This window comes from Schistocerca americana, chromosome 1 (assembly GCF_021461395.2).
Source record: "Schistocerca americana isolate TAMUIC-IGC-003095 chromosome 1, iqSchAmer2.1, whole genome shotgun sequence".
Taxonomy (NCBI): Eukaryota; Metazoa; Arthropoda; class Insecta; order Orthoptera; family Acrididae; genus Schistocerca; species Schistocerca americana.
The window spans coordinates 481,368,484-481,387,049 of NC_060119.1; the positions used below are offsets into that span (position 1 = coordinate 481,368,484).

Below are 18,566 nucleotides of genomic sequence, written 5' to 3' on the forward strand. Positions count from 1 at the left end.
GATTCGTGATCTCCTGTCAGGAAGGTCGCAGTTCGTAGTAATAGACGGCAAATCATCGAGTAAAACTGAAGTGATATCAGGTGTTCCCCAATGAAGCGTCCTGGGACCTCTGCTGTTCCTGATCTATATAAATGACCTGGGTGACAATCTGAGCAGTTCTCTTAGGTTGTTCGCAGATGATGCTGTAATTTACCGTCTAGTAAGGTCATCCGAAGACCAGTATCAGTTGCAAAGCGATTTAGAAAAGATTGCTGTATGGTGTGGCAGGTGGTAGTTGACGCTAAATAACGAAATGTGTGAGGTGATCCACATGAGTTCCAAAAGAAATCCGTTGGAATTCGATTACTCGATAAATAGTACAATTCTCAAGACTGTCAATTCAACTAAGTACCTGGGTGTTAAAATTACGAACAACTTCAGTTGGAAAGACCACATAGATAATATTGTGGGGAAGGCGAGTCAAAGGTTGCGTTTCATTGGCAGGACACTTAGAAGATGCAACAAGTCCACTAAAGAGACAGCTTATACTACACTCGTTCGTCCTCTGTTAGAATATTGCTGCGCGGTGTGGGATCCTTACCAGGTGGGACTGACGGAGGACATCGAAAGGGTGCAAAAAATGGCAGCTCGTTTTGTATTATCACGTAATAGGGGAGAGAGTGTGGCAGATATGATACGCGAGTTGGGATGGAAGTCATTAAAACAAAGACGTTTTTCGTCGCGGCGAGATCTATTTACGAAATTTCAGTCGCCAACTTTCTCTTCCGAATGCGAAAATATTTTGTTGAGCCCAACCTACATAGGTAGGAATTATCATCAAATTAAAATAAGAGAAATCAGAGCTCGAACAAAAAGGTTTAGGTGTTCGTTTTTCCCGCGCGCTGTTCGGGTTAGGAATGGTAGAGAGATAGTATGATTGTGGTTCGATGAACCCTCTGCCAAGCACTTAAATGTGAATTGCAGAGTAGACATGTAGATGTAGATGTAGAAACGCCAGAATAAAGGTGCTGGTATCAATGAAATTGTCCTTATGGCCTTTCTGAACATATCAAACAAAAAGAATGCCCTGACTTTCCAGATTGGTCCAAAGTTCTTCATCAGTCTGAAGGATGAGGTCACTATGAAACATGTCTCCCTGAATCAGATTCAACGACTGGTGAGGAGTAATGGACACTTGGAGGTTGTGAAAATGGTCACAGGCACAAAGGACTGTAGACTGGGTGGCAGAAGAAGTTTTGACCAACAGCGAACCTGACCCCATCTTACTACGAGATTCCACTTTGCCCAAATTTTTCAATAGTTTCCACAAAAAATAGTGACTTGGTGGCGGTGAAAGTGTCCCCATCAGTCCTGATGAAGACCAGCCAGTGAGCCGGGCCTTGCTCCTAGGTTGTAGCCAGGGAACGGAAGACAGCAAGGGTTATAAGAAGCAGCATTAAAAATCCACTGCAAACTAAAGAAACAGCTGTAGAGGAATGGCCAACTTGAAGCTTAATGCATTTCTTATACAAAGCCTCTGCCATGATACCAAACACTCTGGTCAGGGACACCACTGGGTCACAGCAAGGGCTGCCTGACACAGCAGTCATTTCTAGGAGTTACGATGGTCCAGAATGACAAGCGACCACTCTAGGCATACACGGGGAGGCATCAGTTCGGGTATGAGATGCGTGGTCCCTGGGTTGTCAGGAGGGTACATAACAATCCAACCACACAGATTGGCTACCATGCTGGCTATATAGCATTAAAGGACAACAGTGTCGAAGAAAAAATGGAAGAGATGGTAAGGTCGCACGTCTAAGAAGCTGAGCAAGGTGTTCTCCCTTGGTGGTTCATACTAGGAGAGAAAATTTAGAAGGGAAGATCAAACCCATAAGGGGTACGAAAAACATCCAAAAGGAAATACGAAAACGAGAAGCAAGAAGACCAAAACCTGGAAAGAATATCTGAAGCGAGGATGACAGCCGAGCCGACGTAAACAAGGGCACTGAGAAAGGTGAAGGAGGACACAGAGGGGAAGGAGCGAGGACAGGGAGGGAGGGTCAAGAGGTAGGGCCTCATGTGCGTCACGCACGAATTCACGAAAGGAGGTGTGAGCGCCCTGGAAGTGGGGCCACAGTAATGGGCGTTTCACAGTGTGTCCCTTTCGGCAATATGCTTTCTGCCAAGTGCATTGTGCATGGTCCAGCGAATTCGTAGAAAGAGGGTGGAACGAGGGAAACTTTTCCATCCAACGGTCATGGAAGCTACGACTTGGGTGTTCTGAAAAAGAGCGCTAAGATATGAAAATTAGTGACCATTCCAAAGTTTTTTCAAGAGGAGACTGCAGACTGGTAGTTAAAGGTTAAAGACATGCGGCTATGACGTAGGTCCACTCCCCCATGATTTTCGGAACAGTGCGAGCGAGGAAACGAACGATTGGAGGACGATTTTAACAATATAATAAATTACACTAATGGCAACCGACTCATTGGTGGGCAATGTTTTTTCCAAGGGACTCTGAACAAAACAGGCACAGGGGAAGTGTGCTCTTCCTATAGTCATATCATTCTCGTGGAAGAACTCAATGTAGTAGCAGGCAATTATTCTCCTATCAACATTCTGGTATTCTGATAGAAGACGTTACTCTGGTAGGAGACTTCATCTCCGGCGGCGCTTTGGCTGCAGACGGCTTTCTGCGAGCGTCTCTAGTGGCAGACTTAGATGAAGACAGATGGAATTCACTTACGGAGCGGACTGGGGCGAGACACCCATCCGCAATATTCAGTCCACTCGTCCACACGCTCATAATGGTGAGAATATGTAGGGGCATCAGATGGTTAGGGCGGAACAGAGTTAAATGTTTGCTGCTGTTTCAGTAAAACTCACGCTGGCTTTTCATGACTAAGCGGAAAAGTACAGTTGTACGTAATCTCATCTCTTTCCGGAACGACCCTGCAATCGCTGGTTTCATCTCGCGCATATGTTTTGCTGTATTAGCATGTAAGGAAGTTGATCTGCATCAAACCCGTTTCGCTTTTAGAGTATCTTTGTCATCCGTAAATTGTGTATCATAACGTAGTTTCATTTCTCACTCTTAAGCTCTGTTTTTGCTCCTTAAGAAATCTTGTAATGTCCTTTATCAGTTTCTGCATACTAAGAATTTGTAGTAAATATTGGTATTTACCTGGGCCAAGATTTTGATTTGTAATTAGTTATCTCTTTCACGAAGTTAGTAGACAGTAAGCTATGGGAATACCGGTAGCTCGATTGTAATGCCAGGGCCATCCTTTTAACATTAATTGCATTAATGAGACCTGCTGCGTAACTTTTATTAAGCATTTGTGTTTTGGGAAGCAATCTGCCACTCAGTAGAGTCACTCGTGCAGATCAAGTAGAGGCCTCACACCGGCAACTTAGCTCAGCGAAGAAAACTGGACCACACGATTTTTGCGCTGACATCGTGCAGAACACACTTTCAGCGAGTCACGGTGATATTAAAATACACACGAAGATTTTTCTGTACCCCATATTAGAATGTTGTGCCCGTTAGCGTTGTGAAAGTTTGCCTCATCGCTAAATATGAGACTTACAGCAAATGTTTCTATCCCTTTTTGGTGTCCAGCACTGCCGTAGCGTAATTCGTACGCTGAATGTAGTGTTCCTTTTTCAGTGCTTGCGAAATATGAACCACATACGGTTTCATTTTCAGCTTTGTTTTAAGAACACGGCAAACGATTATTCGTGTCATTTGTAGCGCTCTACTGACTAAATGCGTTGATTTTCCTGCATTATGTCAAAGGTATGGCGAAGTCTTTCAACGTTTTGTGTTCATACACATGTCCGGTTAGTACTTTTACCTTTGTGCAAACATCCTGTCTCTTCAAACTGCTTCTGCGAACGTTGTTGGACTCTGGAAACGCTTGATCTTACCGCTTATGAAATGTTCTCTGCAGCATGATGACAGAACTACAGCTGCAAAATTCTAGCACGCACGTATCTGTCATTTTCACTAACACTCTAAGCAAGAAAAACGAAGAAGGAGGAAAATAAAAAAAAGACGGACCACAAAGGAATTATCCGAATTGGACGAAAATCGGTAGATGTGTTTTACATGTACAGACAACCAAAAGATTACAAATTCAGAAAAATTGGATGATTTACTCAACAGTAAGAACTTCACGAACTGAGCAAGCCAGTATCGCGTTGGTCCATTCCTGGACCTTAAGCAAGCGGCTTGACACTGATTGACAGAGTTGTGGGATGTCGTCCTTTGGGATATCGTGCCAAATTCTGTCCAACTGGTGCTTTACATCGTCAAAATCCCGAGATGGTTGGAGGGCCCTGCCTATAACGCTTCAAATGTTCTCGACTGGGAGAGATCCGGTGACCTTGCTGGCCAACGCACGGTTTGCCAGGCACGACGCCAAGCAGCAGAAACTCTCACCGTATCCGGGCGGGCATTATTTTGCTGAAATTTAAGCCCAGGATGGCTTGCCATGAAGGGCAACAAAACGGGGCGCACACTGTGGCACCGTATGGCGGGCGACAATCAAGCTGGTATCCTATCTCTATGCTCTCCCGTTTACTACTTCTGCGAGCTGCGCAGTGAAATTACGCTGCAGCGTCACATATCCATCCATCGGCTACCAAAGTTTACAACTCATCTTTTTCCATCAATACCTATATGGATATCAGTTTCTATAACTCCATTATGCTGCGTTTTTTCTTTTTTCTTTTTCCTTAGAGTGCACGCCATGAACTGTTTACTTACGCAACACTACTCATGCACATGCTTGCTCTTGCACAACGATCGAAATTCTGAGCTCACTTTTACACCCTCTGTAATTCTCATCGACGTATCTCTTCGCATTAGATAGGTGTAGCCTTCTGTAACTGTTAAATTCTTTTTGAATTATCATGTACACATATCAAAAAAGTTTTGCATCGCCCAGGTTCCCAGACTACTGAAGACAATGCATCAGCAGCACCTGTTAGACGGAGGGGGCCTGACAACTAATCAGTTCTAGTCATTCCATCAGGAAAGAGGTACACGGCTCATGTTGTCTGTAGTTCAATCATGTCTAAACGGTCGATACCGCGGTTCGATCGCGTCCGCATTGTTACTTTGTGCCAGGAAGGGCTCTCAACAAGGGAAGGGTCCAGGGGTCTCGAAGTGGACCAAAGCGATGTTGTTCGGAAATGGAGAAGATTCAGGGAGACAGGAGCTGTCGATGACATGCCTCGCTCAGGCCGCCCAAAGGCTACCAGTGCAGTGGTTGACCGCTACCTACGGATTATGGCTTTGAGAACCCTGACGCAACGCCACCATGTTGAGTGACGCTTTTTGTGCAGCCACAGGACGTCGTGTTACGACTCAAACTGTGCGCAACAGGTTGCATGATCCGCAACTTCACTCCCAGCGTCAATGGCGAGGTCCATCTTTGCAACCAAGACACCATGCAGCGTGGTACAGATGGGCCCAACAACATGCCACATGGACCGCTCAGGGTTGGCATCACGTTCTCTTCACCGACGAGCGTTGCATATGCCTTCAACCAGACATTCGTCGGAGACGTGTTTGGAGGGAACCCGGTTAGGCTGAACGCCTTAGACACTCTGTCCAGCGACAGCAGCAAGGTGGAGGTTCCCTGCTGTTTTGGGGTGGCTTTATGTGGGGCCGTCGTACGCCGCTGGTGGTCATGGAAGGCGCCGTAATGGCTGCACGATATGTGAATGCCATCCTCCGACCGATAGTACAACCATATAGGCAGCATATTGGCGAGACATTCGTCTTCATGGACGACAGTTCGCGCCCCCATTGTGCACATCTTGTGAATGACTTCCTTCAGGATAACGACATCGCTCGACTAGAGTGGCCAGCATGTTCTCCAGATATGAACCCTAGCGAAAATACCTGGATGGATTGAAAAAGGCTGTTTATGGACGTCGTGGCCCACCACCCATTGTGATGGATCTACGCCGAATCGCAGTTGAGGAGTGGGGCAGTCTGGACCAACAGTATCTTGATGAACGTGTGGATAGCATGCCACGACGATTAAAGGCATACACCAATATAAGAGGACGTGCTGCTGGGTATTAGGGGTACCGGTGTGTACAGCATTCTGGACCACCACCTCTGAAGCTCTCGCAGTATGGTGATACAACATGCAATGTGTGGTTTTCATGAGCAATAAAAAAGGCGGAAATGATGTTTATGTTGATCTCTATTCCAATTTTCTGTACAGGTTCCAGAATTCGCGAGACTAAGGTGATGTAAAACTTTTATAATATGTGTATATCATTTTATACTCAAGTACTCAAGACGGATGAAGGATTCTTTGTTTCTACCCCATGTCACATTCTCTAACCAAAGTTTCTACTTCTGACTTTCGAGAGATACGTTTATATGCTTGGAGAAATATCGATGTCCCTTCTTTACGTAATATTTGTTGTGTGTGCTGCATAAGAGAGAATAGTGCCTAAGTATCTTCACCATACGTAATTTAATATGAATATCAACGCTAAATATTCAGCATGCACTACCGAGGAAGGTGGCCCAGTGAATAGCACAATGCACTCGCATTCGCGAGGACAACGGTTCAAGTCCGCGTCTGGGCATCTTGATTAACGTTTTCCGTGATTTCCCTAAATCACAGTCGGTCGGAGTGGCCGTGCGGTTCTAGGTGCTACAGTCTGGACCCGAACGACCGCTGCGGTAGCAGGTTCGAATCCTGCCTCGGGCATGGATGTGTGTGATGTCCTTAGGTTAGTTCGGTTTAATTAGTTCTAAGTTCTAGGCGACTGATGACCTCAGAAGTTAAGTCGCCTCTCAGAAGTTAAGTCGCCTAGTGCTCAGAGGCATTTGAACCAACCCTAAATCATTCCAGGCAAATGTCACAATGATTAGAAAGGGCACGAGCAAATTCTTTTCCTGTCCTTGAAAGAATAAGAGGTTGTGTTTTGTCTCTAATGACCTCCATGTCGACGGGACGTTAAACCCTATTTCTCCTTTCTTTCTTCCTTCCTACCAGCACCCAAAAGTTCCCAGACAGACGCTACAGAATAACACTATTTGCTGAAGCCTCACGTCGTAAACTATCCCCTGCCAAAGTGCATCACCCCTACACCCATCTTCATACATACACAACACTATATTTGTAGCAGTGCAGTGCCTGAATGTCGAATGAGGGACACTGCATGGGGGCCCCAACACTGATCAGAAGTGTCTGGACATCCGACGTAATGCGGAATTGACCGCTAGACGTCACAAGAGGCGGAAAATACTGTGTTCACAGGAGAGAAGCAATAACAGCAGAATGGGTTGGTTACGAAATCTCAGAGACTTCTAACGGGGAGCAGTCACTGGATGTCGCCTGACTAACCGATCTATCAGGGGCATTTCACCTCCTGAAGTCGACCGTTTGTGATGCGACTGTGGGGTATAAATGGAAAGGAACAACTACAGCTAAAACCAGAGCAGGTAGACCCCATGTCCTAATGGATAGCCACGCGGAGTGGCCGCGCAGTTAGAGGCGCCATGTCACATATTGCGCGGCTCCTCCCGCCGGAGGTTCGAGTTCTCCCTCGGGCATGGGTGTGTGTGTTATTCTTAGCATAGGTTAGATTAAGTTAGGTTAAGTAGTGTGTAAGCCTGGGAACCGATGACCTCTGCACGATGACCTTTCCACGAACAATACGAGACTGGAATAGAAGGGAGAACCGATAGAGGTACTGAAGGTACCCTCCGCCACGCACCGTCAAGTGGCTTGCGGAGTATGGATGTAGATGTAGATGTAGATGCAGTTTGGTCCCTTAAGAGCTCACACATATTTGAACATTTCCTAACGGACAGGCACCATCGAGCATTGCGAAGAGTGGTTGCAAGGGAATCGCATGAAATCAGCAGAAGGAATCATTCCTGAGTTTCAAAGTGCTACCAGTAGTTCAGTTAGCTCCATGATTGTGCTTAGTGAGTTAAAAATAACGGAGTACAACGATCGATCACCTCCTCATAAGCCACACATTGCTGTACTCAGTGCTAAACGTCGCTTGAGGTGGTGTAAAGAGTGACGTCACTGGGCAGTGGATAGCTGGAAACGCGTGTTTGAACTAATGAATCATTCTATACAGTATGGCAATCCGATGGAAGCGTTTGGGTATGCCTGGAGAACGTTACCTGCCATCATGTGTAGTGCCAACAATGAATTATGGAGGAGGTAATGTTACGGTATGGGGATGTTTTTCATGGTTAGGGAGTGATCCTCTTATTGTGCTTAAGCAAACAGTAAATTCGGAAGAATATGAACATATTTTACAACCTTGTGTACTGTGTACAGTAGAGGAACAGTTCGGAAATGATGACTGTGCAGCATGACAATGCACCTTGCCATAAATCATCATCAGTTTGGCAATGGCTGGTGGACAAAAACATTTCAGTACTGAACTGGCCGGCCCAGAGTCCTGAGCTGAACCCGATAGAACTCCTTTGGAACGAAACAGAACATCGACTTCACCCAAGACCCCAGCGTCCAACATCACTACCTTCTCTAGCCTTGACTCTTGAGGAAGAATGAGCTGCCATTTCTCGGCAAACGTTCAGTTACCCCTCTGAAAGTGTCCCCACCAGAGTTCAAGCCACCACAAAGGCGAAGGGTGAACACATCTCACATTATTGTCTGGTTGTTTTTGGTAGCATAGTGTCTACCGACACTGTGCAAGACCCTAATATATTAACAGCCTTGACCGCGGAGGCAGAAACGGAAACTATAAAACTAGACAGAAATGTGTAAGCTGACCGAATCGAGGCCGTCTCCTGCAGCTTTGTGCGCCGAAGCGAGCTGCCTCGGTTGCGCTGCAGCGGAATCGACGGCGGTAGCTGGGCCGGCGGCGCTGCGTGACCTCTTGACATCGGGCTTCCGTAGCGACGCCATCCACGCCTGGGTGACACGCGACGGCGGCAGCTGAGATGGGCGGGGGCGGGGGCTCGATCGGTGGCCTAAAGCTATGGGCACGCACTGCACAGAGCCAAACTGAGCGGCATCCAGTGCAGCGCGCACTGCTGACGCCGATGCTGAGGGCTGAAGTGGTCTCTGCCTCGGCGACGACTCCACCTGCGAGAGGTAAACACCTCAAGGCTATCTTATGAGCTGCTGAGGAAGCTGCAAGATCAAAGGAGTACATGTACACACCACCAGCGAATAGTTAAATGATTAATAATGATCCACTCGTGTGGTTAGACGCGGTTGACTGGGTCCTTGATAACGAGTATGCCTACTCACACATTCCCAAGCAGTCCGACATCAGGCACATTTAAATCCGAATACCTTGCAGATCTGAATATTACACGGTTCAACGGTACCGTCCTAATGGTGGTCCACAGCAAGGTGCCTTTCAAATACAACGCTGCCTCACAAGATACGTGGAATCTCCGTGTCCTTCACAGTGATGACTCAACATGTATCAAGCAGTGTAACTTGGTCACATGACTAGGTGCAACCATGTGCCTGTTCAAAGTAGTGTACTTTGTTACCGCCCAGAGCAAACAAAAAAAGTTATCGTGTCTTCGCAAGGAGATGCGACTGCTTGCTGCTAAAACCATTAAATTTGTTGACGGTGAGGCGGAGGAACGAGTGACAGCGCCAGCAGAAAGACGATGGAAAATGCAAACAAAATGTTGAAGCAGAATAAGCCGATGGTGTGCAAATTAATGTAGGAGGAAAATAATGATGAGTGGAGTGGGATTCATGTGTATGTTCCTGAGAGCCGGCCGGAGTGGCCGAGCGGTTCTAGGAGCTACAGTCTGGAACTGCGCGACCGCTACGGTCACAGGTTCGAATCCTGCCTCGGGCATGGATGTGTGTGATGTCCTTAGGTTAGTTAGGTTTAAGTAGTTCTAAGTTCTAGGGGACTGACCTCAGAAGTTAATTCCCATAGTGCTCAGAGCCATTTGAACCATTTTTTTGTTCTTAAGAATGTAAGGAAACCATTTCTATGTGTGCGTTAAACCAAATCAGCGTGAAAATTAAGTTTTACTCTTCTCTCAATATACACTGATCAACCAGAACGTTATGACCATCTACCTAATAACTGGTTTGTCCACCTTTGGCAAGGATAACTGTGACGACGCATCATACTGTGGAAGCAATGAGGCCTTGGCAGGTAGCTGAAGGGAGTTGGCACCACGTATGCACACGCAAGTCACCTAATTCCTAACAATACTGGGGAGGGAGCCGATGAGCTGAATCATATCCGAGAGGTGTTTAATCGGGTTCAGATCTGGCGAGTTGGGGGGGGGGGGGGGGGCACCACATCTACTGAAACTCGCCACTGTGTTCCTCGAACACTCCATCAGACTCCTGGCCTTGTGACGTGGCGCATTATCTTATTGAAAAATGCCACTGGCGTCGGGAAATATAATTGTCATGAGAGGGTGTACGAGTACTGCAACCTGTGCATAATACTTCCTGGTCATCATGCCGCCTTGCACGAGCTCCACTGGACCTATAGGTGCCTCTGTGAATGTTCCCCAGCGCATAACAGAGCCGCTGTCAGTTTGTTTCCATCCCGCAGTAGAGATGTCAAGGAGCTGTTCCCCTCGAAGTCGACGGTTTCGTGACCTCCCATCAGTATGATGAAGAAGGTGTCGGGATTCACCAGACCGTGCAACGCCCTGCCACTGCACCAAAGTCCAGTGACGATGGTCATGCGCCCATTTCAGTCTTAGTTGCCTATGATGGGTACTAACAGTGGCAGGTACATGGATCATCGGCTGCAGAGACCCATCGTTAAGTGTAACCGGTGCACTGTGTGTTCAGAAGGACTTTTACTTTGCCCAGAATTAAAGTCTGATGTTAGTTCTCCCACAGTTCACGGCATGTCCCGTTTTACCAATCTGCTCAGCCTATAACGTCCGACATCTGTAATGAGTGGTGGCCACCCAACCCCACGACATCTGGACGCGGTTTCACCTTGGTTTCGCTACATGTTGAAGACACACACCACAGCACTCCTCGAACACCCAAAAGTCATCATTTTCCGAAACACCGCGCCGAGCCTACAGGCCATCACAATCTGCCCTCGATCAAACTCAGATAGATCGCAGGCCTTCCTCATTCTACACACAGACAGCACACTCGCAGATACTACATGCACCATTTGTGTGTATGACTAGCTGTCATTCCTCAAAAGGTGACACTGCTATTGCCTGCATGGGTTTATACTGATAGTAAGTCAGTGGTCGTAATGTTCTGACTGATTAGTGTATAAATGAAATACTAAAAATCTGACAACTGAAGACTGCTTTCTTATACGTCCACTGAACATATCGAATAACATATGTATTGTTCAATCCAGTGCTACCGCTATCTGAGCAATCGAAGAAAATGAAAGAAGAGAACACCTAACAATATATAACCCTGTAAAGACGAAAGAATCCCGCTGCATGAATCACGCAACAAGATGAAATGTGGACATACGATATAGGTGGACTGGATATTTATTTGCGTATACTCTCAGAATGAGTGGAAATTTCATGTTACGAGAGCAACGCAGTTGCGTGCGACTACTGCGGAATAGTCAAACTACGGCAGTGGCAGTAGTATATCTGAACTTGTGTTTCTTTGGCTCAGTTGTAGAGTGGAAATTAGTCAAGTGTTGGATATGGAGTAAGCTGGCAGAACTTGTAGTGTAGTGCATATTGGAGGAGGATTTTTCTGAAGAGAATTGTTAGGAATTATAGATCTGATGGAAGGACTTACAGACGCAGCTTTTATGGAACACAGAGAATAGATTTGCATTATGGATATGTTTTTAAGATCTCTTGAATGTTCATGATGAGAAATTTTACTAAAAAATATTTGCATTCTGAAAGATCATTCAGAGAGACTTACTCAAAAACTATGAGAAATGAGAGACGAAATTTGTCACAGAGAAAGAAGAGAAAGTTCTAATAACTACTAACAGTCTTTTCCAGCAAACATTTTTAACTTAGTGTATAAAACATATTTAGTAAAATCAGTACCATGGCGCATCAATTTAAGTAAGCTAGTATAGATATTCATTTATTTATTCTGGTTTTCCGTTTCAATGTCATGTTTCTTCACTTGACAGACAGATTGATTTGTATTAGAACACAATACATTTTGCACTGGTTAAACCAATTTTTGCTAGGGTCTATGACAACTTACTTTTCTATGATTTTCTGTTTTCAGTTATGAGTTAGCAACAAGTTACCAGAGGTGTATGTTAAGATGATGGTTAGCCATGATAGAGAAAATGAGAGTTAATGAAACGATTTGAAGTGATGATATGAGATATAAGATGTAATAAAAGGATATGGTTTTATATGAGGTGATGATCTGAGAAGTGCACTGTTGAAAAAGCAGGTTTTGAGTTTATGGTTTTAGTAATTTGGATATCCTGAAGTTCAGGTACGAAGTTTGAGCAATATTTAAGGCACAATTTGAGTACTATGGAAGTTATATGATTCAAAGATAAAGTTAGGGAAATGTAAGTGATGAATAAGAGATTTTCGAAGTTAGTTCCGTGAGATTTAAGAAGTTGAAGGATGGAAATAATTTAAGAAATTTTTTAAGTATAGTTGATATTTAATGCACGCATGGGGATGACTGAGAATTTCGGGTGAACACGAAGTGTTGACACATGACTCTATGATATCTCCTCTTTTCCTTCCCTAAACACATGATCATAAATCCAAGTCAGATACCTGAAATTTTAAAGTAGTGATAATTTTGGTACCAAAGAATATACGTTTCTAGTCATAGGTTTTTTTTCATGGTTTTAATGTAAAGACGCCAATTTTTGGTACGTTTTCGATTTCTTCTGAACACACACGAATTTGTTCTTTTTACACTACTATGCTTCTTATTTTGAAGATTTCTTATTTGTACCTCATGTGATTTTTTTGGTTGTCCAATACTTCATATCTTTTACTTTATTATGAATAGTTCATTCTGAATGTTTGAATTTTCATGATTATCTACATATTGTATAAGTTTATGTCATGTTATGTCTAATTTCTCATAATATTTTTGTAATTCTTTTTTGTGAATATAATTCTGTGTCATGTAAAAAGATTGTACATCATTTTCATACTATGTAATATTTTTGCAATTGGTAGGGATAAAACAATTACTGCACAGTTTTCTCAGATTAGGAATAACATTCTGTTTGGTTAGTGAATGAAGGACTGTGTCGTTATCTGCACTGTGATTTTCTGTGCATCACATAGTTTTTTCTCCAATATGTGACATTAGCAGGCAAGAGTCAGTTTACTTGTCAACCAAAAACCTCAGTCGTTATTACAAGAGACTATTTTCATTGAGTATAGGAATTTATATAGGACAAGATTTAATTTGTTATGGAAGACGATATGTTGGTCAGTGAAGGACTTTTCGTAACATTCCTGATCTTGAAACTTCACCACTGTTAACAACATGGGTCATGGTTGGCAAAAGAGAACTGTCTATGCTGGACGCTTGGTCACACTTCATCTATTGCTTAATTGTCCACTGCAAGAGGAATCACTGTCTGGTCTCTTGCCCAGACTCCAAACACTATTTGACATTCAACTTCAAGACCTGTTTTTGATGGTCATTTGAATGAATTCCAGCCCCTACTGGACATTCTATTGTAATGTTAGTGAAGGTACTTCATGGGTGGACATCGAGAGACTGAAATCTCAGCTTCATATACAGATATAGTGACCCAAAGTGATTGAGGCAAATCTTGGACTGTTAAGGTGTTATTTGTGATGGGAATTTATATGGACTGCAATGACTTCCATTCTGCAATGATATTTTCGTGTGCTTAAGCAGAACTTTACAATGCCCTGTGCACAGACTTTTAACGAAAAACCACATGTTCAATTTCTTTATGTAAATTTTAAATTTATATGTTTTGTAAAAAAGCTTTGTACATTCATGCATCTTGTCAAATTTTCGCAGTTTCCACATTGTAAGGCAACACAAAAAACGTACGAAGATTTTATCAAATGGGGTGGGAGATTATGAAAGGTGAAGATACACTACGTGACCAAAAGTATCCGGACACCTCGCTGAAAATGACTTACAAGTTCGTGGCGCCCTCCATCGGTAATGCTGGAATTCAATACGGTGTTGGCCCACCCTTACCCTTGATGACAGCTTCCACTCCCGCAGGCATACCTTCAAGCAGGTAGTGGAAGGTTTCTTCGGGAATGGCAGCCCATCCTTCACGGAGTGCTGCGCTGAGGAGTGGCCTGGCACGAAGTCGGCGTTCCAAAACAACCAAAAGGTGTTCTATAGGAATCAGGTTAGGCCTCTGTGCAGGGCAGTCCATTAGAGGGATGTTATTGTCATGTAACCACTCCGCCACAGGCAGTGCATTATGAACAGGTGCTCGATCATGTTGAAAGATGCAATCGCCATCCTCGAATTGCTCTTCAATAGTGGGAAGCAAGAAGGTGCTTAAAACATCAATGTAGGCCTCTGCTGTGATAGTGCCACGTAAAAACAACAAGGGGTACAAGCCTCTCCATGAAATACACAACCACACCATAACACCACCGCCTCCGAATTTTACTGTTGGCACTACACACGCTAGCAGATGACGTTCACCAGGCATTCGCCGTACCCACTCTCTGCCATGGGATCGCCATAATGTGTACCGTGACTTGTCACTCCACACAACGTTTTTCCACTCGTCAATCGTCCAATTTTTACGCTTCTTACACCAAGCTAGGTCGTTTGGCATTTACTGGCGTGATGTGTGGCTTATGAGCAGCCGCTCGACCATGAAATCCAAGTTTTGTCACCTCCCACCTAACTGTCACAGTACTTGCAGTGGATCCTGATGGACTCTGCAATTTCTTTGTGATGGTCTGGATTGAGGTCTGACGATTACACATTATAATTCTCTTGAACTGTCGGTGGTCTCTGTCAGTCAACCGACGAGGTCGGCGTGTACGCTTTTGTGCTGTACGTATCCCTTCACGTTTCCACTTCACTATCACATCAGAAACAGTGCACCTCGGGATGTTCAGGAGTGTGGAAATCTCGCGTACAGACGTATGACATACGTGACACCCAATCACCTGACCACGTTCGTAGTCCGTGAGTTCCGCGGAGTGTCCCATTCTGCTCTCTGACGATGTCTAATGACTACTGAGGTCGCTGACATGGAGTACCTGGCAGTAGGTGGCAGCACAATGCACCTAATATAAAAAACGTATGTTTTTGGGGGTGTACGGATACTTTTGATCACATAGTGTACTTAGGTGGACTGGGCATTTAATTGCAGATAGTTTCAGAATGAGTGGAAATTTCATATTACGAGAGTGAAGCAGTCGCGTGTGACATCTGTGGAATAGTCGACTTCAGGCAGTGACAGTAGTATCTCTGAACTTGTGTATCTTTGTCTCATTTTAGAGCAGAGAGTAGTCTAGTGTTGGATATGGAGTAAGCTGGCAGACCATTTAGTGTGGTGCATATTGGAGGAACATTTTGCTGAAGAAAATTGCTAGGAATTATTAATCTGATGAAAAAACTTACAGATGTAGCATTTATGGAAAAGAGAGAATGGATTAGCATTAGGGATATGTTTTTAAGGTAATAGTTTTTGCTGGCGCTTACTGATTATGTCAGCGATTCTTTCAACAGAACAGTCCACCTCCCCACCTCACTTTAGGTCATTTCAGTTTAATCCATTTCAATATGCATAATCGTAAAAGCATTGACTTGTAAGACTTTTGTTAAGTTTTTTTTTTGTCTGTGAGTATTATTTTCATGTGAAATAGGAGTTTAATATACAGCAATGTATTGTAATGAACGGATTAGTATTTCATTTCATGCAACAAGGTGTTTTTTTTTTAGTATGAGTAAATTATGCTGTAATTTTTCAGGTGAGATTCTGTTCATATTTGTTCTTTCGTTTATCGTCTCGCGTTTCCATTGCGCAAATTCTAAGCATTTTCTTAGTAATTTAGATTTTTAATGGACCAGTGAACAGAGTGTGTTTCGTAGTGTTGCTGTGTAATGTCAGCGTTTCAGTTTTTTGGCAGTACACAGTTTGATTTTGGTAGTGGTTTTTTAGTAACAGTTTTGATTTAATTTACTGCACAATGAACACCAGCTAGTTTTGTCTTTATGTAGGTGTGTGCACAGATACATACTGTTCACAATCGTAATTTCAGTTGAACCTTTTTATGACAGAGGACTGTACATTCAGTTTTCAGTAAAAAAGCAGGCAAACGTTTTAATGTTCATGAACGAATAAACGATCCAGTCAGAGGCCATAACTTTCAAAAGTACTGTATCCTACAAAAGAAAATATTTCTTTTTGTGACCATAGCACTCTACAGAAACGAGACCTGGCTACTCAAATGCCTCCCGTGCCTGTTTTAATCTTCTCTCGCTGCTAAACTCGCCATCAATCATCATAACTGCACCACTCGTACGAGTGACTGACATTTGAAATAAAGAGTAGCAGTGTGCATGTCTGTTTGTAGAGGGACATATAATGAACACTTCAGTTCTGTCCTCCAGTGTGATGCGCCACAGCATCTCACAGTGAAGGTAGGTTCAAACTTTATAAATTCAAAATAAGAAAGGCAAAGCAAACAGCCATTTATGAATACTCTGATGTTTAGTTTCTGCATGACATGGTGGGTTGCTTACGCGACAACATCGATCTGGAGGTGTCACATGTAATCGAATCTACCCATATTTAAAGAAAAATGTCCAACTGAAATGTACAAATGAAAGATATATAGATTTTTAAACATCAATACACTGCAATAACTGTGGTTACAAAAGTCAAGGGTTACCGCCTAACTTCGTGTTGGGCTGCCTTTTGCCCAGCGTAGTGTAGCAACTAGACATGGTATGTACTCTGCAAATCGTCTGAAGTCCTCTGCAGAAATATTAACCATGTTGTCTCTATAGTCATTGATAATTACGAAAGTGTTGCTGGTGCACGATTTTGTGCACTAACTGACCTCCAGATAATGTCCCATAAATGTTCGAAGGGCTTCACGTCGGGGAAAATCATTCGGTCGAATTATCCAGAATGTTTTTCAAATCAATTGCAAGCTAGATAGCCATCGATAAGAATTCCATCGTAGTTTGGGAACATGAAGTCCATGAATGGCTGCAAATGGTCTCCAAGTAGCCGAATGTAAACATTTCCAGTCAATCGGTCTGGTTGGACCAGAAGACACAATCCATTCCATGAAAACAGAGCTCACACCATTCTAGAGCCACCACTAGCTTGCACAGTGCCTTGTTGATAACTAGGGTCCATGGCTTTGTGGGGTCTGCACAACACTCGAACCTTACCATCAGCTCTTACCAAATGAAATCAGGACTCATCTGACCAGTCCACATTTTCCCAGACGTCTTTTAACATGAATAACAAATGAGTACAGTGCCGTTTTTACCTTGTGTACGCCATACTAGCATGTTCTACACCTAAACAGGACTGGGAAGGGAAGATTGGTACAGCTGATTCATGAAAGTACAGAGGATGGATCTCGGTCCACACACGGTCAAATACCTGTTGTCATGGGTAGGAAAAGTAAGTCTTTTTTAGGACAAATCCAGACAAGAGTATCCCCAGCAATTTAAAAAATACTGAAACAATCACTCACAAGACAGATTTTAACACCCCAAATATCAAACATATCAGATGTCACAAAGAAAAACAAACTACTGTAAAGAGTAACATGGGGCATTTCACAAACTTAACAATCATCCAGCAAACATGCAATCAATAAGAAATAAAATACAACTATTAGAAGCTGAGCTCCAATCTTTGAATTGCACGGTAGTTTGTGTTACTGAGCACTGGCGTAGAGACACAGAAATCCAACATGTAGTATTATCATTGTATGAAAGGGCAAACTCTTACTGCAGAACTGCTTCAAGGGGTGGTGGATCATCCATCTATATCAGAAAAGGAACACAGTTCAAGTCAAGACATGACCTCAGTACAGTAAGTGAAGACAAACACATTGAAATTTCGGCTATTGAATTAACAGGGCTTGATATCATCAAGAAATTAATCGTTTTGTGTGTGTATAGATCTCCCAGTGGTAGTGTGGATACTTTCCTCAATAAATTAACAGAAGTTCTAGGTAAACTCTCAAGTGCAAAGGTCAACATAATTCTGTGTTGGCACATTAACATCAACACTAATATCACAAATAAATCCAGCAGCACCCTCATAAATACAATTCAAAGTTTTGGCATGTCTCTATTGGTCAATAGCGCAACAAGGGTTACTACAATGACTGCATCAGTAATTGACCATGTGGCCACAAATATGGACAGGAAAAAAAATGTGATGTAGCTGTAAAAGATCTTGGACTATCAGACATCTCTGTCAAATAACAAAAGTAAAATTAGGTATCGAATTATTCCCTAAACTACAAGCCTACAAACGACATCTATCAGAAAACAAAATAAAAGACTTTTAAAAAGAAGTAGCAAAAAAAAGCTGTGGTGAAATGTATAAGGAATCCAATGAGAATATGAAATTTCTCTAATTCTGCAAATTATTTAAATTTAACATTGAAAAGGCATTTCCAA

At 43.4% G+C, this 18,566-nt stretch overlaps 1 protein-coding gene across 1 annotated transcript in view; it reads right to left on the minus strand.

The window, feature by feature from the left end:
• LOC124565812 (katanin p60 ATPase-containing subunit A-like 1) overlaps window positions 1–18,566 on the minus strand; it is a 143,769-nt gene that overhangs the window by 113,872 nt on the left and 11,331 nt on the right. The window contains exon 3 of the mRNA XM_047131020.1: window positions 8,778–9,092. Coding sequence (XP_046986976.1) covers window positions 8,778–9,092 — 315 coding nt within the window. The remainder of the gene's footprint in view (window positions 1–8,777; window positions 9,093–18,566) is intronic.